The following is a 25,103-nucleotide window of genomic DNA, read 5'->3' on the forward strand; positions in this document are numbered from 1 at the left end:
TACGCATAGCTTGGTTAAGTGATTTTCACCACATCGAGCACAGTTGGGATGACGACGACAGTATTTAGCTGTGTGGCCGAATTCCTGACAACGTATGCATTGTGTAATTTCAGATGATTTACGCATTCTTTCTATCCGCACTTTCTGTCGGCATATTGTGTTAATATCGTATATGTCATTAATTTTTGCACAGGTCTTTATATTAATGAAGAATATATTAAGTTTTTCTTCTCTATTTCTCCTGGATCTTGGGTTGTGTACTTGTAGAACATCAAAGCCATATGTTTTAAAGTTGTCGATAATTTCGTAGGTTAGGGTGCTATGGTGGAGTCCCTTAACAACTATTCTGTGAGGCTTCTCTTCCTTCATTTGGTACGTATGGAATTCAATTCCCGAATTATCAAAAAGATTAACAATAGCTCTGTAAGTATCAGAGTCTTTGGGTAATATTCTCACTGTTTCCCCTTGATTGACTTTAACTGTTAAATTATCTAGGCTAGTGACCTCCGTAATGAGCTCATAGAGATCATTAAGATTGGTAAGGCTCAGTACTATTTGCGGTGGTTTTGATTGTTTATAAGAATTCTGCTTATCAGTATACTGTTGTGGGCTATTGGATGTCACATTTGGTACACAGTCATCATTAGGAATATTCGGAGCAGCCGATGCACACGAGGTGGATGCGACATCATGACAAACTTGTGGAGTTTCTATGCCATCACTGGTTTCGTCCAATTCCATGTCTAGCATGGCAAACCTATTGTTTGAGTTTGAATTACTATTTATGGCTGGATATGGCTCCAGCTTCGCGTCTCTGACAGCTCGTTTAGAGCTATGGTTGGGTGTTAAATTGGTCTTCCTCTTCCTCTCTTTCGTCAGAAGTTTTTGCGCATCAGACAATCTAGTAGCAGCTTTTTCTCTGGAGCTCGGCCTACTGATTGCTGCAGTTGTTGTAGATGTAGTATTGCAAGTTGCACTTGTAAATGTTATCGTCGTAGTTATTGTGCTTAGGTTAACAGATTCAGTGCATGAAGAGCGTTGATTCAATAATTCCATCCTGATATCCAGTGGAGACTTACCAGCTACTTGCCGCATTTCTTCATAATCAATCGGCTTATTTCTAAGCTGAGAGTTAGAAGTTTCGTTGTTCGTATCCATTTTACAGTTACTAATCCGGTCTATTTTTTTTTTTTTTTCTAATAAGTACGTTGCTTGTTGTTTATTGGCCCATGTCGCCCATTCTAAAATGTGTTTATTTTTTTATTTTTTCTCATTTTTATTAGTCTTGTAAATTTATATCGATTTCCAAAAAATACTTTTTGTACGCCCACTCTTACGCCTATAAACCTCCCAGAACTACTATGCCCACACTTTTAAATTTGTTTCTTATTTTTTTCGCCAATAGATAATATCGGTATTCCAGAAAAATTATGAAATTTCGCGTTCGCTGACTAACAGATAGTCGGAGAAGTCGACTCTAGCATTCCTATAGAATATCAGAGTGATTTGAATCTTTTTTTGTAAAAATAATTCTTTATTTATTTATTAGTTTATTTCCTGATGTAGCTACGCACTCTACCGCCCCAAACAACCCAAAAAAGTCTCGGCCAAAATTTAATGAAAGGGCTTAAATCTTTTAATATTATTGTATGCCTTGCCATTTTCCAAATCGTAAACCCAATAAAACATATCGTTAAAAATCGGTACATAACCCTCATCTTTTCATTGCTTAAAATTGGCAATAAAAAAAGCATATTAGCTTAACAGAGAGTTTTGTGCAATTGAAGAGAGAATTTTGAGAGCGATGGTGAGACGGAGCGAATATAGCAAGACAACAGATGAGCAGATAGTGTCTGCTTGCTTTCAAGAGAGCAAGGGTACTTAGCTGAACTTTGGACCTTGTGACTAGACCCATCATAGAATAACGTTGTATAATAATGTTATTTGTTAGTCTCATTGTTTTTATATATTTACTGCAAAGGTATATACGCGTCAGTTGCCGATGGATTTATATGGATGATGGATGAATATCTTTTACATTAAATAACTAAATGAGATATTTTGATTATTTCAATATATGTTTTGTTTATTTTATAGCTTTTAAGAAAAATGACTCTGACCATTAAGCCATGAACTGAAGTGAACCGGTTGTAGATACGATATAGACAAATGATTGCTTGCTGGCGATAAGGATAAAACGTGCTGACCATTTCGAGTAATGTGGCCAAGCTTGGCAGCTTCATTTTTAGTTTTTTTAATTTCAGCCGCAGCAAAATTAGCAGCTGCACGTGCCACCGCTGACTTGGATGCTGCAAGATGTCGTTCAATAGCCGCAGAGTGGTATATAGCAGACGCTGCTTGAGACTTTTGTTTCAATATTAAAGCTTGTGTTTGCTTTTCAGTGGCTATTCTTTGTTGATTTAACACATTTTCCTTTGCAGTCTCTAGTTGTTTCTGCGCAATAAAAACATTAGCAGAGGCCAGCTTAGCCACTGAAAAGGCGTTTAACACTTCACTGGGTGTGGGGCCAAGTCCAGGCGAAAGACTGCTGCTCCAACCTTGGTCCCAAAGCTGATGACTAAGATCTCTTGCAGTGCTTAGGCGTGTCCATTTAGCTATGTTCTTCAGGGCGATTTCCCCCTTTGGTAACGTTATCGATCTGAAATCACACCGGACAATAACAGTTAATGCCATTATTGCCATCAATTGGACGACACCACAGCGATAATTTCTTTTAGACATTTTAAGGTAAGGAAACAAGAGAAAATCAATAAGTACTGAACTTTTTGGCTGGTGCCAATACTATTTATAGGAAAAATTTCGTTTATACTAAATTGATCACGTTTCTTATTTTAAAACTGTAATTGCTGTAACTATCAGACACACCGGTCACTTCGTAAAAAACCAGTTCGAAAAGAAATGTACCTTCAAAAATTGTGTGCAGCCGTCGATCTCAAGCTAGGAAGTGTTAGTCTGGCTGCTTCGACAAGCTAAAGATTTGATTGTGTAGTAGTAGAAGTAGTAGTAGTAGTAATTGTATATAAGTATATAAGGCTTTTAAGTAGTATAAGCCCCATTGCAATATTAGAATTTAAGAACTAATTATAAGAATCGCGAATGTAAATAGTATATACACACGTGCTGAATAAATGTAGAGTCAGTCGTCGTTGAGCTGTCGCGGAGAGCACTCTAAAGCTCAGAAGTGGTAGGACCTACCCAAGTGATCGTTTCAAAAGAAAAAGAAAAATCGGCATTAATGAATTGTAATCCTGGCAATTATACATTAAATGAACTAAAAGCTCTGTGCGTGCAAAAAAAAACTTAAAAGTAGCGGCACAAAAATCGAATTGATTAAAAGACTTGAATATATTAAATTTGAGTATGGCCGCGTATTGAAAAAATAAAACAGCAATGAAAAAAATCAACGCCACAGAACAAACCAGTAAATTGGACAAGGATGCAAACAACTACAACGGATAAGAAGAAAGTAGCGAAAACGAGACAGCAAGAGGCAGCGACAACGACGGCGACCCGTTGACGGCGACGTTTGCACATACATACAAAGGAATGCAAGAAACAGAAGGTTCGCGAAAAGTAACGGGATCTTGTAAAATGAATGTCAACAACAAAAATGAGATCGAGCAATGTTCTGAGAGGCAGATGGTGAGCGCCAGCAACAATGAGTCCAACAAATGTTTCGCGATCCCGATGGCTAGCAACAATGATCCTGAGATGCAAATGGCTGGCAACAATAAGCAGGAACAATGTTTTGAAAACCAAATGATGCGCAACAAAGTAACTACGCAAGGCGGCTATGTTTAAAGACTGGAAAATGAGTTGAAAATATTGAAGCTGCAAAATGAGATCGACCAATCAAAAAATCAACAACAACGAAGTGACGACACAGACTCTTTCGAAATTTTAAAGGAGATCGTTAATGGCGGAAACAATTTCAATGTATGGCTATCTCAAATTTGAAGGTCCAGAAAAATTTTAAGGTCGGTGACAAAATGATGCGTGCGCTGATTCACTACAAAGTTAAGGGCGATGCTGAAATATGGCTGTATTAAAGCACAAGCGCTACCATGGAGACAGCGGATAAAATGTTAAGCCACCTGGAGAAAAGGTTCGTAATGTCCAAAGAGTCAAAGTGCGGCAGAAGCTACAGAACTGCGTCTGGATCAAAGGTGAGGAGTTCTCCAAGTACTACAATGAGAAGTGGCAGCTGGCAGATAATTTAGCACTGGCAGAAGATGAATTTTTGGAATATGTCATTGACGGCATACACGATGTCAATCTACGCAATCTGGCTAAGTCGCGTTCGTTCAAGACCGGATTGGAACTTTTGGATGCATTCCGAAATGTTGAGTTGGGCTACGTTCCTAAGCCCAAGTTACCAGAAGACCGTAGAGCAGGAGATTATTAGAAGCCACGAGCTAATGCAGAGTGCTACAATTGCCACAGTCGGGACCACCTGGCCAGAGAGTGCCGCAAACATAAGAGACAATATGGGGCTTGTTACGCATGTGGCTTGCAAGGACATGTGGCTAAAGAGTCCGACCAATACAAGACATCGAAGGACGGAGACAACGATTATGTAAGTTATATTGAATTAACATTTTGTACAAAGAATAATATGCTGAACCCCATTTTCATAGAATGTCTCATAGATTCTGGCAGCCCGATAAGTATTATTAAAAAACGTTTTATACCAAGTCAAATAAAAATGGAAATACCTCTTTAAGTTACGTTGGATTAAATTTAAGTAAATTATAAATACATGGAAGCGTAAAATGTTCAGTTAAGTTCTCAAATAAAGATACTCCTATGTTACTATATGTCGTGGATGATAAATCTATGGGATATGCTATGTTATTGGGAAGGGATTTTTTAACAAGAGTAAAGGTAAAAATTGTAATTGAAAATGAACATGAAAAAATATCTGAAATTAAAAAGATTCGATAGTTGAAGAAAATCAAAATAAAAATAAAGAATTTAAAAGTCATTATGAGACAAACGCAGACGAACAAAATAATTTTTAAAAACAACTATTATTAATAGATTACTATGATAATGAACAGGTATATGAGATAGGTTCACAATTAAATTTTAAACAAAGATGCGAATCTATAAATGTTATTGCAGAATATTACATTAAACCAAAAAGACCGAGTGAACCGAATATAAAATGTGAAATGAAGCCAAGGTTAGAAGAAGACGAGCCCTTTAGTTTTTCGCCAAGGCGCCAGGCATATGTAGAGAATGAAAAATTACAAGAAATCCTTGATGATTATTTAAAAGATGGTATTATATGACAAAGGGAGTCTGAGTATTGCTCGCCAATTGTATTGGTAAAAAAGAAATTGGGTGGCATTCGGATGTGCATAGATAGGAAACTAAATAGGATCACGGTGAAAGTTAGATACCCGATGCCATTATTTTCATTTATTAGATACCCTAGAAAACAAAGTTGTGTTCTCGAAGTTAGACCTGAAAAATTGATACTTCCACTTTTATATGGACGAAGAATCGATAAAGTATACATCATTTACCACGCCACTAGGAAAGTATGAGTTCACAAGAATGACTTTTGGGCCGACAAATGCTCCGTCTGTTTTTCAAAGGTTCGTCAACAAAGTATTTGACGACATGATTAGCGAAGAGAAAGTGATAGTTAGTGATTATAGTGATTATATCGATGAGTTTAAATCAAATTAGATCTGCGAATCGATAAATGAATGTTTTTCCAATGTGAGTTGAAATATTTAGGATATATAATATCAGAAAAGTGTATTAAAGCAGATGACGACGGTGTGAAAGCAACTGAAACTTTTCCCGTGCCACAAAAAGTTCATGATGTTCACAGTTTTTTGGGGATGTGCTGTTAAAAACGCCCACAGAATTGCATTGCGATGCAAGTTCGATAGGTTTCGGATCAATCCTTTTGCAAAGGAAAGCAGATGGTAAGCTACATCCAATTTTTTACTTCTCAAAAAGGACAACGGATACAGAATCAAGGTATCATAGTTTTGAACTGGAAACACAGGCAGTAATATATGCATTAAAAAGATTTAGAGTGTACCTTCAAGAAGTTGAGTTCAAAATAGTAACAGACTGTAATTCCCTCACAATGACGTTGAACAAAAAAGAGTTGAACCCAAGAATAGCAAGATGGGCCTTGGAATTACAGAATTATTAATATAAACTAGAACATAGATCAGGAACTAGAATTAAGCACGTTGATGCTATTAGTAGATGTAATGCGATTTTGGTAATAGAGGAAAATACGTTCGAGGAAAATTTAGTTATATGTATGGTAAAAAGAGTTTTGAAGCTAAGATCAAAAATAAGAAAAAGGTGCCCGTGGGAATTAAACTTCCCTCACGTGCCCAGACCACTGCACCATCCGCCTCTTCATCTTCTTCCTCTTCAAAAAACTAACTACAAAACTTACTATCTCCTATCAAAATGTTAGAGGCTTGCGTAGCAAATTAACTAAATTGTATTGTGATAGTCTTTCATTTGCATCCCATATTATAGTGCTCACAGAGACTTGGTTAAAGCCGGAGATACTTAACTCCGAAGTCTTCCCAGGTATGTACACTATATATAGGTTTGACCGTCCCTCCAGACGGGGAGGTGGAGTCTTAATTGCGGTTAGATCTACCGCGTCGGAGGAGTTACTTTTGGACGATTCCCGTAACTCGGAATTCGTATGTGTAAAGCTGTCTTTTTCCGACAGATCAGTTTATATTACGTGCTCCTATATTCCGCCATCTTCTGAATTCCCAGAATATCAGAATCATCTGTCCGCTATCCAGTCCATCTTGAATAAACTTTCTGACAGGGACCAATTGGTAGTTCTAGGTGATTTTAATATACCTGGCACAATGCAGAAAGAAACGAATATCCTTCTCCCCTTAGCACAACATGACTTTATTGACGGCTTGCTCGACTTATCCCTGTCGCAAGTTAATTATATTCCAAATTCTCTTGGTCGACTTTTGGATCTATGTTTTGTAACAAGTCCTGAAAGTGTGTTTCTGTCCAGGGTAGTACCTCTTACTCAACCTGAAGATCAATATCATCCTACTTTCGAGGTGGAAGTCGACTTAGGTACGGTATTAAAAGTAAATTCAGAGAAGTCAACAAATCGAATTCCCTGTTTTCGCAAGGCAAATTTTCGGAGGCTAAACAATTTTATAGCTGGCTTTAATTGGTCCGATCTTTACTCCTGCAACATAATGGCGGATGCGATTAAATATGTTTTATACCGCAATTAAATCATTTTTTTACTCTTGTGTTCCGATGCACTATCCGTCAATCTCTAAACCTCCTTGGTTTAATAAAGAGTTGACACACCTAAGAAATGTAAAGTCCAGACTCTATACGAAATTTAAAAATACCGGTTCTCAGTCCATCCTTTGTAAATATTTAAGCGCTCGGTTAAACTTTACCGTGCTTAATGCTCAGTGCTACAAAAATTATTTAAACCGTTGTAAGTTCCAGTTTGCACAGGATCCGAAACAGTTTTATAATTTCGTTAGCACTAAGCGAAAAACAAGTTCTTACCCTTCCTCGCTATTTTTTGAAAACACTACGGTTACATCGGATCAGGCAATAGCCGATCTATTCGCCAAGTTTTTTCAAACAACATATTCAACTTTACCTCATTCCGAACAGCCATACTCTTATGCTGTATCTAAGTCGAACCTAATATTTTGCCCCACTATAAACGAAAGCTCACTGCTTAACGATCTTCAGCGTGTTAAACCGGTCTATTCGCCAGGTCCCGATGGAATCCCTGGCTGTGTGCTCAGATTCTGTGCGGAAGCCTTGTGCAAGCCTCTACTGAAACTGTTTACCTTATCTTTGGAATCTTCACAATTCCCTCATATATGGAAGGAGTCCTTTGTGATTCCTCTTCACAAAAAAGGTAGCAAACTGGATGCAAGCAATTACAGAGGAATCTCTAAATTGTCGGCTATCCCAAAACTTTTCGAAAATGTTATCACTCCTCATTTGCAGCACCTTTGTAGATCAATCATATCACCGTGTCAACACGGTTTTATGAAACGCAGATCTACAACCACTAACCTCTTGGAGCTAACTTCTTTCGTAATACAGGGTTTCAAAAATAATCTTTAAACAGATGTCATCAACACTGACTTCAGTAAAGCATTTGACTGTTAATCATTACCTTCTAATAAAAAAACTTGACCTTATAGGTTTCCCTGTTGATCTTCTAAATTGGATTTCAAGCTATCTGAATGGCAGGACACAACAAGTCCTCTTTAAAAATTCGTTATCTTCTATTCTCCGAGTCACATCCGGTGTCCCACAAGGGAGCCATCTTGGTCCGCTTCTTTTTACATTATTCATTAACGACCTCCCCTTAATAATAAAACATTCGCGTGTACTTATGTACGCAGACGATGTTAAATTATGCCTCCAGTACTATGCTTGGAACAGTCTTTATTTGTAAGCTTATTCGTGGGGATGTTGAGAGTCCCGACTTGATTAGTCGGCTTAACTTCTCGGTTCCAAGTAGAGTCACTAGAAACTATATACCCCTTATCTTAAATCATTGTAGATCTAATTATGAGTTGCATGACCCTTACAGAGTTTTATGTTCTGACTATAATAGACTTTATCCTATTATCTGTAATCTTGACTCTCTGCCGCTATTAAAGCAATTCATTTTATCTTTTCTATTACATAATTAGATCCTACTAACACTAATATTTAACATAGTTATTAATTTCCTCGTTCCTATTCTATTTTTTTATCGCGTCTATATCTTCTCGCGAATCGAGCCGTACGATACACGGCAGCGCCCCTCGGTCGGTTGGGCGGGAGGTGTGGCCGTGGGACCCGTGCGAAAACAAAAAAAAAAAAAAAAAAAAAAAAAAAAAATGCCAAAACAGAGACGAGAAGTTGAGAAAGATTAAAGAAATGCTATGTAAAGAAGAAAGCGAATTATATGAAATGCGAAATGGTGTGATTTACAAAAAAGTAAAAGATAACTTATTGTTCCATGTCCCTGAAGCTATGGAAGAACACGTATTGTATAAATACCACAATGAGTTAGGCCATGTAGGGAAAGACAAAGTTACGGAAATGGTCGGTAAAAGTTATTGGTTTCCAAATGTTAGAAGTAAAGCAGATGAACATGTTAAGAACTGCCTAAAATGTATAGCTTTTCAAGGAAGAAATGGTTAGCAAGAAGGAACTATTAATATTGTACCAAAGTGAAATACACCATTTGAAGTCATACATATAGATCACTATTGTCCGGTAAATCAAAAGAATTCTACCAAAAAACATGTATTAGTAATTGTTGATGGATGCACAAAGTTTGTGAGATTGTATCCAGCGAAATCCACAAACTCAAAAGAAGCAATGGAAGCCTTTAGTTATAATTTTAGAGAGTATTGTTTCACGACCAATGTTCCAGACAGAGGGACATGTTTTACATCAGATATGTTCGAAGAATTTTTAGAATCAAGAAACATTAAGCACGTCAAAATGGCAACAGGCTCACCACAAGCAAATGGACAAGTTGAGCGAAAAAATAGAGTCCTAGGACCCATGATAAGTAAGCTCGTAGATGTAGAAAAGAACGTACAGTGGCACAAAGTTTTGGAAGAAGTAGAGTGTGCAATGAATAATACAAAGTTCAGAAGCATAAATGAACACCCAAGTATAATGCTGTTTGGAGTGAATCAAAAAGGAAAAATGATAGCTTGCTTAAAAGATAATGTATTGGAGTCAAGGATAGAAAGAAAAGAAATTAATTTAGAGAAAATTATAAAAAATGAAGAAGTTTCGCAGGAAAAAGTACAGAACTATAACAAGAAATATGTTGACGCTAAACGATTAAAAGCAAATAAATACAAATTAGGAGACTACGTTGTGGTCAAGAATTTTGATTCAACAGTTGGAGCGTCTAGGATATTAATATCCAAATATAAAGGCCCCTATGGAATCGCCAAAGTAACTAGATAATGATAGGTATTGTATCAAAGATGTGGAATGTTTTCAGTTGACACAAAAACCAAACGATGGAATATGGGCGGCTCATAATATTAAACCATGGCTTCGAGAAAAGAAATCGGTGTCAAATAATAAATACAGATAAGAAAAATGATAAAGAAAACAAAAGTCTAAAGTAAATGTAAAAAAGAAAACCAAACAAAATGTAACAAATACAGAAATAAGTAACGAAAATGAAACAAATGTAATGATTACAAGTAGAGCGGCGAGGACCAGGAGATCCTAATTATCAGGATGGCCGAGTTGTAGTAGTAGTAGTAGTAGTAATTGTACATAAGTATAGTAGTATAAGCCCCATTGCATTATTAGAATTTAGAACTAATTATAAGAGTCGCGAATGTAAATAATATATACACACGTGCTGAATAAATGTAGAGTCAGTCGTCGTTGAGCTGTCACGGAGAGCACACTAAAATTGATAATAATTTTACTTCGTTTATTTTCGGGTACTCTCCATGTTTTAATACTTTAAGATTAAATATTTATATTCTTGTTAATTGTAAACTGATTTAAAAATCTTAAATATATTCAAGGAAGATACTTAAAGAATATCTAATAATAAAAAGCCGAATTTTATGTAATGATTTTTAAACGATGTACAACTTAACGAAAGCGAAGAACAAAAAGGGGCTTCTTAATTGCATAACGAAAAGCAGAATGCTAAGCCAAAGGTGATGGTAGCTTTTCACTGGGTGTTAGCGTGGCAAAACAATGTATTTTCGACGATTTGGAAGCCATAGTTAACTTCTCCGACTTTCAGATACCCGTTACTAATCTAGTAGAAATGCAAATGGTGAATAAAATTTGAAAAATTTAAAAGTTGTTTAGGTAGGTAGGCTTATAGACGTAAGAGTGGGCGGTTGTAGGGCGTTAGAGTGGGCTTGGCAAAAAGATTTTTTGCAAATCTGTATATATTTACAAGACTAATAAAAATGTGAAAAAATATCAACACGTTTTTCAACAGTGTGGGCGTGGAATTTTGTGCGGTTTGTGGGCGTTAGAGTGGGCGTGGCAACATGGGCCAACAAGCGAGAGCTACGTCTTTGGTATAGAAGATAAGAAGAAAACGAATTGCGTACAAATCACCAAACGACCAATTTTTTTTTTTTACTTTTTATAAAATAATTAATAGTAATATGACTGAACGTTTTTCTAGTATATAATAATATAATGATTACATGTGCACATAATGTCGCAATGTAAACAATGTAGAGCAGAACGCAAAAAATTGGCTTTGCCTTTCGTAAGACTCCGAAAGCTAAAAATATTCGCGTTTAATATTCAGTACACTATTATTTTATTGATCAATGTAAAAATTACAAAACTGGTAAAATGGAAAATATTTCTATTGAAATTACTACGATCAAAAATTGTATAGTTGATATAGAAAGATTCCATTTGCGAAAAACTGAGAATAAAGAACTGAGATAAAATAATGAATATTGAAAAAGTCACGTAAGTTTTTATAATGTGTCCAATATAACAAATATTTGTTTCTTGTATAACAAAAAAGAAATAAAAATAATAATAACATGACATAGATCAAATTAATAAACCGGGAGGAAGATGAATTAGAATTTAAATTTAGTAATGTTAAAAAGGAAATGAAAAGTAACGCGAATTTAGTAAATCCTTTTCAAAGGCAGGATAAAATTAATTCAATATTGACATAAACAAAAATAACGTTGACAACAGCTTCGAGTAACAGTTATTTGCTTTTGAACACACGTCCTGTAAAAACTATTTTACAATATATCAAACCAAAAGACAAGATTTTATAAAACACGAAAATCAATACAAAAACATTCTCGTTATTGTCTTAACACTACGACAATTAAAAATGTGAAATCAAGGAAATAACTTCGTCACAGAGACAAAAACGAAAGTCCGGGTCTCCAGCCGCCTAAAAATGTTTTTTGTAAATATGACAACTTTGGAGACACATGTGATGTGCCTCGCATTTCCTTGTTTCTCTTTTTTTTTTTTTTTGGGTGTAGTTATTTAAAATTGTCCTTCGCGGACAATCATTAAATTTGAGGACTAAACTTAACGGTAGAGAATTAATGGATTACATAATTTGTTGCGAAAACTTTACAATAACTGTCGATATTGTATGTATCATCATGTATGTATATAATTTAATTTTAATGTGCGTGTCTAATCCCAGAGGGGTCCAAAGGGTGGGATCGGTGCAGCCTCCTGGTGCGTTGACTGGAGTCCAGCAGGTTTTGTGCCAGGTTGTTTGGGTGGTCTTGAAGCCTCTGCATGTACTGCCTGCTGCTTTTCTTAATCTCATCCTTCACCCAGGGGAAGCTGAGGACCTCGTGGATAGTGGCATTATCGTGGAAAGGGTGAGCGTTGGTGACGGTGCGGAGCGTTTTGTTTTCGAAGGTCTGGATAATGTTGATGTTACATTTCGATGCAGTGCCCCACAGTTGAAAGCCATACGTCCAGATTGGCCTTGATCGCTTTGTAGATAAGGAGCTTAGTTAGCTTAGCTTAGATCGTCTGCCCATCAGCCAGTAGAATTCACGGACTCGGTTCTCCGCCTGTTTCCGCTTCTTTAGCAGGTGTGGTCTCCATGTAAGTCTCCTGTCCAGTGTAAAGCCAAGATAATTTGGATTGGCTACCTCTGGGATTGGGGACCCGTTGAGACTGACTGGAGGGCAAGTGCCGCGCCGAGTTGCGAAGGTGGTGGCGGTTGACTTGTCGCTGTTTACCGATATATTCCATCTCTTGTGCCACGTGTTCAGAAGATCTAGTTGCTCCTGCATAGTCTGGGAGGCCTCTGCTGGGGTATCTGCTGTTGTTAGGAACGCAGTATCATCGGCGTAAGTGGCTGCCATAATGTACTGGCTCGGTATCACCGGCAGGTCGGCCGTATACGCATTGTAGAGGAGCGGACCGAGAACGCTTCCTTGGGGAACTCCTGCACGGGCTTCTTTGACGCCTGAGCGCGCTTCTCCACACCTGACGGCGAACCTTCTGCCCTCCAAGAACGACTTCAAGAACGACTTCAAGAACTAGAAATATGGCTGGGGCAGGCCGTTTTTGAGCTTCAGGAGGAGGCCGGGGTGCCAAACACGATCAAAGGCTTGCTTAATGTCCAGCATTACTGCTAGACAGTATTTCTTATTCTCAAAGGCGTCCAGGATATATTGCGCTACTCGGTGGCCTTGCTCTGGTGTCCCGTGGCGGCGCCTAAAGCCAAACTGGTTATCAGGGATCAGACCAGCCTCCTCAATCACCGGCAATACTCTGCACAAAAATACTCTTTCGAGTATCTTGGAGAGTACTGGCAGTAAGCTGCTGTTTCTCTTAAGCAAGAACTTAACATACTTCTCGGAGCTATTCCCTGATTATCCTCGCTTCTTTCGGACGGAAGACCTTTGTGATGAATTTCCTTCAAAAATCAGCTTGCCAATAAACTCGTTGAAAATGTCCGTCTCCGTGAGCTAAAACACAATAAATATAGGAAATCCTTGCCAAATATTTATTTTACGTGGGTCGTGAAGTTCGAATAGAGACCTGAAATTGCTAATGCCCCCTATTTCCTCTCCTACGTGGATGTTGTTCGTTGAAATCGCGTCTTAACCCAGCCTACCTATGAGCCCTTCGGTGCGACTGTATATATATTAGAGATCCCAAACATGGTTAGAACGGGTACAACTAAGGTTGGGTCTCGTAATGGAGTCTGCGTGTTCCTGATCCTGGTCGAATTCCGACTTCTGGTTAACGTTATTAAATGACCCTTTTGGGCAGCTGCCAAAATTCCAGATGTATCCACTACCTAGCAACGCGGTTAAGATTAATGTAGCTCGAGCTTTGCTGTCATACGGTTAAGGTATCCGCCAGTTGGGCGCAAGCCTGTCGTATGAATACTATAAGCGAAATAATGCGCAACGCTCTTTGATCAGTGTTTTTGCAATGTTCACAATCGTAGACAATAGACCAGCATACTTGCATTACTTCCTAAGCTTTCACAAAGAATCGCACTCTTTTCGTAGCTAATTCTTGCTGATCGTGATTTCGCTGCGTTTTGTCGCATTCGCGGATTCGCCTACCGTCTGTTAACAAAGTACTAAAATTTTAACCAAGCCATTTTACTTTCAAAATCCGTTTGATTCCCACGGTCTCCTACAACCACTGTCTAATTAGTAGTTCTTAACGTCGCGAATTGGACAGAAAATAATTTGACGAATATCTTTCGTATGATACGTTCCAACTTGTTATCCTAGCATAACAGGAATCCTCCAACACATAACAGGAATTTCTCAACCTTTTTCGCACTCTAGACTTAAGAAAGGGGGGACAAAATTTTGCATTTATATTTTTCAGAAATTTACTTTGCGCTAAATTCCGGCGAAAAACATCCTGGTTAACTTTGTACTCAACGGGTCTATACCGCAGATTAGAAGTGGCGGCATTCTGATCGTCAACTCTTTATTTATTACTTCTCAGTTTATCGCGAAACACCGCTAACTGGTCCGATTTATTTAAATTCCATGCAGGTTCTTTAAGTACTGATTCGTTTTTTAACGACCGAAACTGCGATCCGTGAACAACCATATTAAATCCAAACAGAGCACGGGGAACATTGCAAGAATTAATTTACTGAGTTTTAAAACGAGCAGCTTATTGAATGTATGTGGTGATCCCATTCTGTGTGTACTGTTTTCAAGTACGCTCGAATAGCTACTATAATTGACCTATTAACGCGATCTGCCACATTGGATTGCGGCGAATAAATGGACGAATTCATATGCCATACCACATATGAAGTCAAAAAAGCGTGAAGCTCTGAACTTGTGAGCTATTATCGCCATGATTCGGGAACTCCAAACATAAAGAATATTTCATTCTGCAAAAATGCAACACTTTTGAAGTAAACTTTATCAAAGGGCACAATCAATGATATATTTGAGAAAAGATCTACCACTATAAATAATCCAACATGTCCTTGCTTAGTCCAGGCAAAAGGCCCTAATATGTCAACGTACATCCGTTAGAAAGGACGCTTCGATTCCGCTGCCTGACCCATCGTTTTACAGATCTCACATCTACTAATATATTCGCGCACTTGGCGAACCATTCCGAGCCAATAAAAATGTCTGCGTATAAGATCCAGTGTTTTCGCAATAACTACATGCACTGATACAACTACATTATTCGGTCAGAGTTCTTGGAACCCATAGCTTCCACGATTTCACGTTCAGAACTTTTCTCGTCCGAATATATACAAACTTTCTTGGTTTTCTGTAATTTTTGATTCAGATCTGCATATTCCTTTTCCTGAAAACATTCTAAGGATTCTAAGTCAATATCCGGTCCATATGATTCAATCACCGCGATTTCTTTACAATAGATACGCGATAACGCGTATCATGGTCCTTACCCTTCCGATGACGAATTGTAAACGTATATCCCTGTAATTGCATAGCCCACCTAGCTAACCATCCTTTAAGATTACTCTGCTTCATGAGCCAAGCTAAACGTGCAAGATCGGTTACAACTTCGAATACGAACCTTTCCTGGCTTCACCTCATTTAAAAACTCCAAGCACTATTTGACTTCTAAATCACACCTTAAAATTAAATTAGTTCGACCTAGGCCTTGGCGGTCAAATTACGGAAATTGTTCTATAGCTTTCTGCAACTGCATCTTTTGTGTTTCCGTTAATGTCTAGCGATGCTTATCCGACTCTACTAATTCCTCTGGGTTTTTCTGGGTCGAAATAAGACCTGGGGCTTATTTGAATTCTTTCCAAAAGTCTACTCCCAATATTAGTCGTTTATTCAGTGATGGAATAACAAATAACTTTAACTTTTCATGTACCCTAGAACAGGATGCGCCTTTCCGTCTGCTGTTCTCACTCGTGAAGCGACTTGTCAACTTGTGCTCATTCTAACGCTAATGAATACCGTAGGCCACTTATGCTGACTCCCGTCTGTAATAAGCCCAATTCACAAAATTCTTAAAACGATACCTACTCGTAAAACCTGTAGTCTGTTCCTTAGTTTACCAGGTAGACACTAATTGTTTACAGGTATCATGGACAATTCCCAGAATAGTTTCAAACGCTTTCTAGATCTCCCCTTCCTGCGAGTGCAGTTCTCTCCCGAAAATATTATTTTTCTTTATTGTTGGCTTCACACCTGTAACAAAAGAAAGTCTTCCCTTCTTCTACACATATATCCCAACTGAGTCATTGCTTATCACAAGACCAGCATTGGAAAACTTTAACTTGAGCTTATGGCGTCAACCATTCTCGTCTGCGGATCTCCGTTGCTCTCAGGGTCTTCAGCGTCTATCGCTATAATATTCCGTCGACCTCCTGTAGTTCCCAAAATGTTTTTGTAGACCGCTTGTGGACCACTTGTAGACCGCCTGTTGACTGCATCGCCTTTCAGATGCTCTCTTATTTGAACTTAATGAGGTGTGTTATTGAAGAGATTGGAACATTTAAAAGTTCATGTCGAATCTCAGGTAGAAGGTTCCTTATCAGAATATCTTATAACTGGTTCTCTTCCACCGGTCTTACCATCTTTGACGCAAGACCCATGATTTCGTCGTACAAAGCTTCAAAGGATTCGCCATGTTTCTGCTTTCTCTCCCTGATGATTTCTAAAATATCAGAATCGTTTTGGTAATCTTTATACTGATACTGTAAGGCATTACAAAAGGCCGTACATTTAATTGTCTTGACGTCTTTCCATTCGTAAGCTTTACCTACTAACAGGATGTGTAAGTTCCTACATAAAACGTCAAAAGCCGAATTTAAGCAATCAACATTGAGAATATTTATACGATAAATAATCTCCTCAACAGTTACTCCTTTACATGATCCATCAAATTTTACATTCCAGCTATAGATGAGTTGGGAAAGCCGTTCGGGATTCAACCTACTCTGGTTCATCTGTAGTGTTCGGTCTAAATTTGCTCAACTATTTCTACTTTCATTAGAAACTCCCATAAAGATATTTGGGTGACTATTACCGGAGTCTGCATATATATTCTGTACCTACCTAAAATCTGTAGCTTTAGCCTCCATTACTTCTTCTGGTAACTTTAAATTCTCCATTTGTTCGACTGTTTCAAGTCGACTGATTTCCATGGGATTGCCATGCTCCTGCGTTGCCTTTGTTGGGCTGTCGACCTCTTTGGACTAACCTTAAGGTTTAATCGCTTTCTACCGATGAGAGTTCCCTTCCAAGGGATATCCCGTCTGACAGTTGTTTGGGTAACGCTTCTTGTTCTATGTTTCTTATAGTAGCTGTGATACTGGATTGTGGCGCTCTTGCCTGCGGCATTAAACTGTAACCAAAGTCTGTGCCTCCAGTTTCCGGATTGCACCTAAGCTATTCGTCTTTTTTGTATTGGGTTGCACCTCCGTCTCGTGCAGTGCCTTCAGAAGCATGTCCTCCCGACTCCTCTAAATATTCTTTTGGACTGTCATTGCGAAGGTCTTCCTTCGCTGGCTGCTCCGGGGAGTCCGGTTATCAGAATATTATTATTTACGTTTATTTCTCTTGTAACTGCCAGCCTTGTGGTCTGGCAGAGGAATTAATAAAAATATGTTTTACGACGCCTAGTCGGAGTTGACGAGCTGCCGCTCTTTATTCTGGAAAATGCAAATTCAAACTGAAACTTAAAATGATTCTTAAAGCTAACAAAGACTCGCAGCGGCCACGCAAATATGCTGTGTTTGCGGGCTGCGCACGGGCTTCCGGACCAATGCTGGGTCAGCACTTTGATATTATGTGTCATACACTGAGCCAACTGTTCTAGTTCGTTGGCTTGTGTTAACTACTCCCCCTTCAAGATTGCGGCCGTCCTCGGCTGGTCCTAGCTACTAGTTTATTTGCATCGCAGATCTCCGCGCTCCGAAGAACCGGTCCCCAGGTCTGCTTTTCCACACACAAGGGAGTGAGTTTATTGCCAAGCCTTCTACTAGTTTTGACCAATACCTTTTCGCCCACTTCGAAGACTCTGTTTTGTCGAAATGCATTCTCTCTAGACCTTAGCGCGTCTTGGGCACTCTTAATTTTGTCAGCAATCCGTTCTTCTTGTGTGTCGTCCGTGGATTCTTGTATTGCGTCGACTGGCCCCTTATCGCAGACTAGGGTAAAGAGGCGCTGGGCTCTGAAAGCGAATGCCGAATGCCGTACGAACTGCTGACCCTTGCTCTGTCCCGGCTGGTCCCTCCAGACGCATGTTCGGTTTTCACAAGCGCTTCGTGATATCGCCCGGTTTACGCCGTAGTCCCTTCTGCAAGACGCCTAGTAAAAGTCGAACGTTCCACCCTAGCCTTTTATCAACTTGAAACTAACGTACCTTGATGGGATTGCTCGGCGGCCTCGTTTTCGTTGTCCCCCTCTCTCATCGTCCTGGACGTCCTAGACGCGTTAAGCCCACGTCTGCTCTAATTGGTCAAGCTGGTACCATGCCTCCTCGGCTGTTACGAACGCTTCGGGCAATTGCTCAGCTTACGTAACGCAATCTCCGAACTTCCCAATCCCGCTAAGCACTTTCGCGGCTGTAGGTCCCTTGTTGCCCTCGGCCTGTAGTTTACCTTAGAACGTTATTCTATGATGGGTCTAGTCACATGGTCCGAAGTCCAGCTAAGTACCCTTGTTCTCAACAACAAGCAGACACTATCTGTTCTTCTGTTGACTTGCTATATTCGCTACGTCTCACCATCGCTCTCCAAATTCTCCTTTCAATTTTACAAAACTCTCTGTTGACCTAATAAGCTTTTTTATTAGCGAATGGTTTAGAATGGAATAGTCGACTTCTCTGACTTTCAGAAACCGGTTACTCAGATAGTGGGAACGCGAAATTTCATAAATTCTCTGGGATATCGATAGATATTGGGGAATGAAATGAGAACAAATTTAAAAATTTACACGTCTAATAAAATTTTGGAAAAATATACAACAATTTTTCAAAAATGTGGGCGTGGCTTTATGTGGTTTATGGGCGTTAGGGAGCACGTGGCATACCGTTTTTTGGAAACGTTTTTTGAAATTTACAAAACTAATAAAATTATGAAAAAATATCCATACATTTTTCAAACATGTGGACGTAGCAGTTTTGGGCGGTATTAGGCGTTAGAGTGAGCGTGGCAAAAATTTTTATCAATAAAATTTTACAAGACTAATAAAAATGTGAAAAAATATTACCAATTTTTTCAAAAGTGTGGGCGTGGGACTTAGTTTGGGTGCTGCAACATGGCGTTCATAAGGACAGACGGACATGGCTAGATAGACTCGGCTATTGATCCTGATCAAGAATATCTGTACTTTATATGGTCGGAAACACTTCCTTCTCCCTGTTACATACCCTTAAACGAATCTAGTACACCCTTTTACTCTACGAGTAACGACAATTTTTCAAAAATGTGGGCGTGTTAGTTTTGGCGATTTTAGGGCGTTAGAGTGGGCGTGGCAAAAAGTTTTTTGGAAAATCGATAGAAATTTACAAAAGTAATTAAATTATGAAAACATATCCAACAATTTTTCAAAAATGTGGTCGTGGCAGTTTCGGCGGTCGATAGAAATTTAAGCAAAAAATAAAAATATGGAAAAATGACCAACAATTTTTCAAAAATGTGGGAGTGGCAGGATTGGCGGTTTTAGGGAGTTAGAGTTGGGGTGCAAAAAGTTTTTTGGCAAATCTATAGAAACTCACAAGAATAATACAATGTGACTGTTTGTGCTATGTTGAGTGACATTGTGCATAAACATAAAATCCTGGATTGCTTGCTGCAAATTGGTTTCGTTGAAATGGGAAATTTTTAGTCTCTTAACTAACGATTGATTGATATTTTTAGCCTCACCATTCGCCTGAGGCCAATATGGAGGAATGCCATTCGTGTTACAGTATTGTTCGAAAATCTTACTTATATATATATATATTGTGTCCCGTTATCAGTCCGCAGATATTTTGGGAAACCTAAGCGGGAAAATATTTCTTTCATCGCCCCGATTATTGATTTCGATGATATTGTCTGTAAAAATGTTATCTCCATATACCTGGAGAAATAGTCGATGAACACCAACACGTATTTTCCGTTAGGAAGTGGGCCTAATAAGTCACTGGCCATGGAATTCCATGGACTTGTTGGAAAAACTGTTCTTTGCATTGGAGCTGGACGTGGCGGTTGAGAAACGAACATGCAAATCTTGCATGTTTTCACAACATTTTAGCATCTCGATCGATGTGGCGACTCACCCGGGTGCAGTGCACTTCATGAGCTAATTCTAAAACTCTATTGCGCAGTCCTTTTGGGATGATTAACCGTGTGCCACTCAATAAAATTTAACCATGCATTGAAAGTTCGAGAACGAAATGGGTAGAAGCTGAAAGATGTGCCAGCTTGCCAGTAATTTTCATCCAAACAGGTCATTTCGTCCATGATTTCATCATCTGCAGCGTGCGATTTCCGAAATGTTTAATGATGTAGGGACAGTGTACTCAATATCCCGAAATACATTAAGTGCAGTTATCTGCCAGCTAGAATTTGTTTATGGAAAGAGATGTTTTCCTTACCCGCTTTGTAGATGACCTTGTATTTAAGAGCTTGTAGGCGTAACAGCCATCGTTCATTTCGAGCTGGAGGTTTTGAAGTTTTTAAAAATGGTTTCCAACGACTTGTGGTCAGTCACCAATTTGAATTCTAGTCCGGCTAAATAAAAACTAAACTTTTCAACTGCTCACAGGCTTTCTTTCTCGGTCTGAGAGTACCGTTTTTCTACGTCTGATTGGCAGCGTCTTGCAAACAATCTTTTGATCGCCGGTGGTATAGAATTTCCTAACGCAACTGGAGTGTCGTCTGCTATTAGGCGTGTTCTATTGTTTGGATCGAAGTATGATAAGGTCGGAATTTTCGCCAAATGGAGCTTTAGGTCGGGTAACCTCCTTGTTTTTTGAGTCTCTGAATGAAGGAATCGTTGCCACCTTTTCGATCTACTTTAATGCCTTTGTCTGAAAAATGTGCACCAAGAATTTAACTTGCTGTGTTTTCCAAACACATTTTTCGTCATTCAAGGTTACATTGTTTACTTAAAGAACATCTTTGACGCAAGCCTCATGTCTATGCAAATTCTGATGTCGCCAGTCTATTTGAATACTATAATCATAGGTGATATCCACGGTATATGACCTATTACTGGCTCAATAAATTCAAGACCCACAGCTTCTTCCAAATTTGCTTACTTTGTCCTCAAATGCAACTGTTATATTGCTTGCTGAATCGGTTTGTTGGTTGCATCGATTGATAATTTTACCGCCTGTCCCTTCCACTTTGGAAACGGCGTCACATTTTTCATTTTCTTTACTTCGAGTCCTAAACGTAAGACATTTAATTTGACTGCCGTTAATTTTTTCCAATAGTGATTGTGTTCCGTTTTTTTATTACAAAAAATGAAGCAAGCACCAATTTAAACCAATTGATATGGGAGCTTCAAAAACGCAAATTACGTGCAGCAATTCTTGTGTAGCATAGCCTCTAAAACTATGTTGTTCTGCACTTGAGAGTACTTGCTGCATTTTTGGTTTTTGGCTGGACATGCCGAACTATTGCTCCAAAGATCTATTTGAATTCATATGCCCTGTTGAGATTGTCCTTACTCCTTCGGTTTCTGGGTCCTTTATCGTTTCAGATCGCATCATTTCCGACGGTTTATTAATTTCCTCATCGACTTTATGCCTGTCAATTATATCATTTGTGAAAGGGTGTATTCTTTTTCTAATAATATAATATAATAGATATCTTCGATTTCTGCTTTAATAACTCCAAAATCACATTTCGGTAATTGATGCCGCAGCCTTAAGACAAACTTTGCGAACGTCTCACCTTCTGTGGGGCCAAAACTCCTAAACAAATGCCTCTCAAAACTGGAATTTTGCTTTGGCGAGAAATATCCATTTAGCCTATCAACAAGTACGTAAAGTGTAAATATATATTTTTTATAAGTGATATCTTCTATTACAGCGTCAGGTAATGAGAATGCCGCAGTTTGAAACTATGGTTCCACAAGATGAAGAAGTTTACTTCTTTACCACTGTGGGGATTTCCTCGACTATGAGATAAATTTCAAAAGCAAAAGAGACTTGTCGATAGTATCATAAAGAAAAGGCTGTATTACACTCTCCGTCATGGTCGTTGATATAGCTGGAATTGGACAAAATATGATTGTTATTTAGTAGACTGACACTGCCTTAGTCAGATCACAGTAACAAAAAAAAAATATGGAATTTCCACGGTAATTTATTAAGAAAAAAATATAATCTTTATTCAATTCTTATTCGTAGAGCGAAAGAATTAAATCTAAGTGTATATTGCGAGGCGAACGCTTAGCAAACCCTTGGCTGACACTTATTTACTTCATTATGTATTTAGCGTTCTTATGGAATACTTGAATTTATGACTTATATCCTAAGGCATTCTATGATTTGGTGTATGGCTGTTGCTATTTAGTAATGTATGTGTGTGTGTGTAAGTAAATGTAGTCAAGTGTTATACTATGGCACATATGCTACAATATATATATTTTCGCATATACGTGTGTGTATACTTTGTTTCGGTATGTTCTCTTGGTACTGCCTCTGACTAAAAGTCAGCTATATTTATCTCAAATTTGGTGCTATTTGTACTAACAAATTCTCTTAAGCCAATCGAATTCGAATATCTTCTTACGCTCTTTTCAAATTTGGTGCTCGTTGGTACTGCCAAATTCTCCTAATTCATGTTATTTTCTAACGCTCTTCCACACACATTATTTCTCTGCGGATCCGAATTCTTCATACGCTCTTTTCAAATTTGGTTAACTCACTGATGCAGTTGTTGTTCTTGTTTATTCTTTAACCGATCAAACAAAGATAAGGGTAAGGAGAATAACGGAACTGGTGTGCGAAAAATCTGTTTTCATGTGCAAAGCTGCATTTGTTTGCACCACTTAGATCTCTTATTTTTTCCAACAGTATTATTTTTTTTTATTACAATTTACCTCGCCTCCAATGTATTAACCCGCTAGAAGGTAGGTATAAAAACAGTGGTGATTTTCATCGATACTTTATTTCAATTTATTATATGACCTATATGTTGAACATCCACTCCGTATGGTGATTCGCTTCCTACTGGCGATCAGCGTCATTGCCATCCGGGAGTTGAACCGGTTCCCGCAGGTACCATTTAAAAAATAATTTGCATTGCCTGGACGTTATTATTATTAAAATATAGCTTAGAAATAGTATTAGCCGAATCTATGTACACAATATCACATAATAAATTAAAAAAATACTTTATAATAGAATATTTGCACTTCGTGCCTTTTGCAATAAACAGTTTTCATTTTTTTTATTTATTTTATAAAGTTTTATTTTCTACTACGTATTATTCTTATGAAATATTAATTTTCTTTTGGAAAATTTATGCTTTAAAATACAGTAGTTAAATTAATATTTTCTTTTGTTTTGCTGTAATTATTTATGTAAATATGTAAATTCGTTTCTTGGATCAGAATGGATTTCGGCCCGAAAATCGTCTTCAGAGTGCAAAACCAATGTATGGCCGTTACGCATCTTGTTATTCTAATGTCTTTGGTTAGTAGAAATTTGTGAATTACTGGCGGCTCCGTGACCTGCCAGCTTATTCACTGCCCGCTTCGTCAATCCTGTTGGTGTCCTCATCACAGCAACTCTACTCCATCTTTTCATAATGCCGGATTCGGTTGTAACTACTGATGCTGCGCTCACATAGAGCTTGCTGCCCGCTGGTCCGCAGCTTTTCGCACATCTCAGTGCCACTGACTGCGTCGTCATATGCATCTTCCGCTAGCAGTGTGGACTGCTCCTCGTATTGCCGGCATGTCGGTCCTCCTATTCTGCTGGACTGTTCCCGAGAAGCTAATTCCGACTTTCAGCGATATATGCTCCAGTCTACCGTTTTTTTTCGGGGCGCAACTGGCACCCTGTCCCTAACCTTGGCCACAATAAAGCATTTGGAATTGCGCCAGCGTGATGGAGGGTGGAGCCATGTCGACCAAGTTACGATAGCCTCCAGCGAATTTGGAAATGCAAATTGTGACGAAATAAATTGATGGTCGGCAAGGGAACTTGTAATGCGGGTGCACGCTTCAGAGTCCAGATCTAGCTCATGGCGTTGGGTGTGGTGGTCTTGCTTGTACAGATACATTTTCGCTACAGACATTAATGATTAATATCAAGAATTGAGCATGCTTGCATCAACCTAATAGAGGATTTAGTATGCAAAATCGGAGGAAACAAATTAATATTTTCGGAAGGAGACAGTTCTAGAAGGGGAGGAAAAGCTTTGTTGGCTGGGAAACACCAGTGTAATCGTAATCGTGTTCGCGGATTGCCGTACCTACCTATAACCACTTTCCGTAAGAGCATGGCTCCAGTGGCCCCTTTGGTACCCTATGTCCGGAGAAACATCAGCCGAATTCAGTATTTCAGTTTTTGGAAATTCATTATTTGTTTGTATTCATGGTGGTGACTAATAATTAATAACAATATTTATAACTTATAATAAGTACATTAAAAATTAAATAAGTATAAAATAAATACAAGCTAAAGTAAGTTGAGGAAATATATGGCAAAGGGTTTTTGTTTTTGTCGTGAATTAAAAAAAAAAATGTATAAAAGTTATTCAAGAAGGTTATAATTAAATTGATGAAAAGGGCACAGGCTGCTAAATATGTTTTAGAGGAGGAACAAATTATTTATTTAAATTCTCCCATAACTCAGTTTTTCAGTGTAGTTCTCTTCTATATATTCTTGTTTCATGAATTATTATTTTTTTAAAATCAGTTTCTTTAATCGAAAAAAGGAAAAATAAAAACTGTTAGAGAGTGGGTTGAGAGAAAATTCGGTTATATTTTTAGATCTGTCCGCTTAATTGTCTACTTCCGCAACAACAATAGGGACCAATAAATTGTTCGTAGTGTATTCACCCGGTTTATTCCTTTTCTTTTAAATCATATGGAAAGCTAAGTTCCAAAATAAATAGAAAAATTCTTAAA

General features: G+C 38.3%; 3 protein-coding genes and 1 long non-coding RNA gene across 8 annotated transcripts; 1 reads left to right on the top strand and 3 right to left on the bottom strand.

Annotated features, from left to right (window-relative positions):
• Nucleotides 1-1,919: 1,919 nt before the first annotated feature.
• Nucleotides 1,920-2,798, bottom strand: LOC27208815. Its single transcript, XM_016184366.3, has one exon. The coding sequence runs from the start codon at nt 2,740-2,742 to the stop codon at nt 2,101-2,103; it is 642 nt and encodes a 213-aa protein (XP_016022737.1). The 5' UTR covers nt 2,743-2,798; the 3' UTR covers nt 1,920-2,100.
• Nucleotides 2,799-3,035: 237 nt separating this feature from the next.
• On the top strand, nt 3,036-4,937 carry LOC120284997. Its single transcript, XM_039295034.2, has 2 exons — nt 3,036-4,597; nt 4,659-4,937. The coding sequence occupies exons 1-2, from the start codon at nt 4,254-4,256 to the stop codon at nt 4,696-4,698; spliced, it is 384 nt and encodes a 127-aa protein (XP_039150968.1). The 5' UTR covers nt 3,036-4,253; the 3' UTR covers nt 4,699-4,937.
• A 15,764-nt stretch (nt 4,938-20,701) lies between these two features.
• Nucleotides 20,702-23,105, bottom strand: LOC120285022. 4 transcript variants are annotated; one of them, XR_005544252.2, is made up of 4 exons: nt 22,444-23,097; nt 22,050-22,231; nt 21,914-21,990; nt 20,702-21,766 (listed from the first exon to the last, which is right to left on the bottom strand). It is a non-coding gene; the product is annotated as an uncharacterized LOC120285022 (long non-coding RNA). The 4 variants fall into 4 exon arrangements; XR_005544253.2 differs by having other exon boundaries at nt 20,702-21,990; nt 23,067-23,105; XR_006541927.1 differs by having other exon boundaries at nt 20,702-21,990; nt 22,893-23,097.
• Nucleotides 23,106-23,532: 427 nt separating this feature from the next.
• On the bottom strand, nt 23,533-24,632 carry LOC123327268. Of its 2 annotated transcripts, none has more exons than XM_044923232.1 (2): nt 24,450-24,632; nt 23,533-24,258 (listed from the first exon to the last, which is right to left on the bottom strand). In XM_044923232.1, exons 1-2 carry the CDS (start codon nt 24,472-24,474, stop codon nt 23,978-23,980), a joined length of 306 nt encoding a protein of 101 aa, XP_044779167.1. In that variant the 5' UTR covers nt 24,475-24,632; the 3' UTR covers nt 23,533-23,977. The 2 variants fall into 2 exon arrangements, 1 of the variants encoding a protein (XP_044779167.1); XR_006541884.1 differs by having other exon boundaries at nt 23,533-24,307.
• Nucleotides 24,633-25,103: the final 471 nt, after the last annotated feature.

The sequence above is a fragment of the Drosophila simulans genome, chromosome 3R (genome assembly GCF_016746395.2).
Source record: "Drosophila simulans strain w501 chromosome 3R, Prin_Dsim_3.1, whole genome shotgun sequence".
NCBI lineage: Eukaryota > Metazoa > Arthropoda > Insecta > Diptera > Drosophilidae > Drosophila > Drosophila simulans.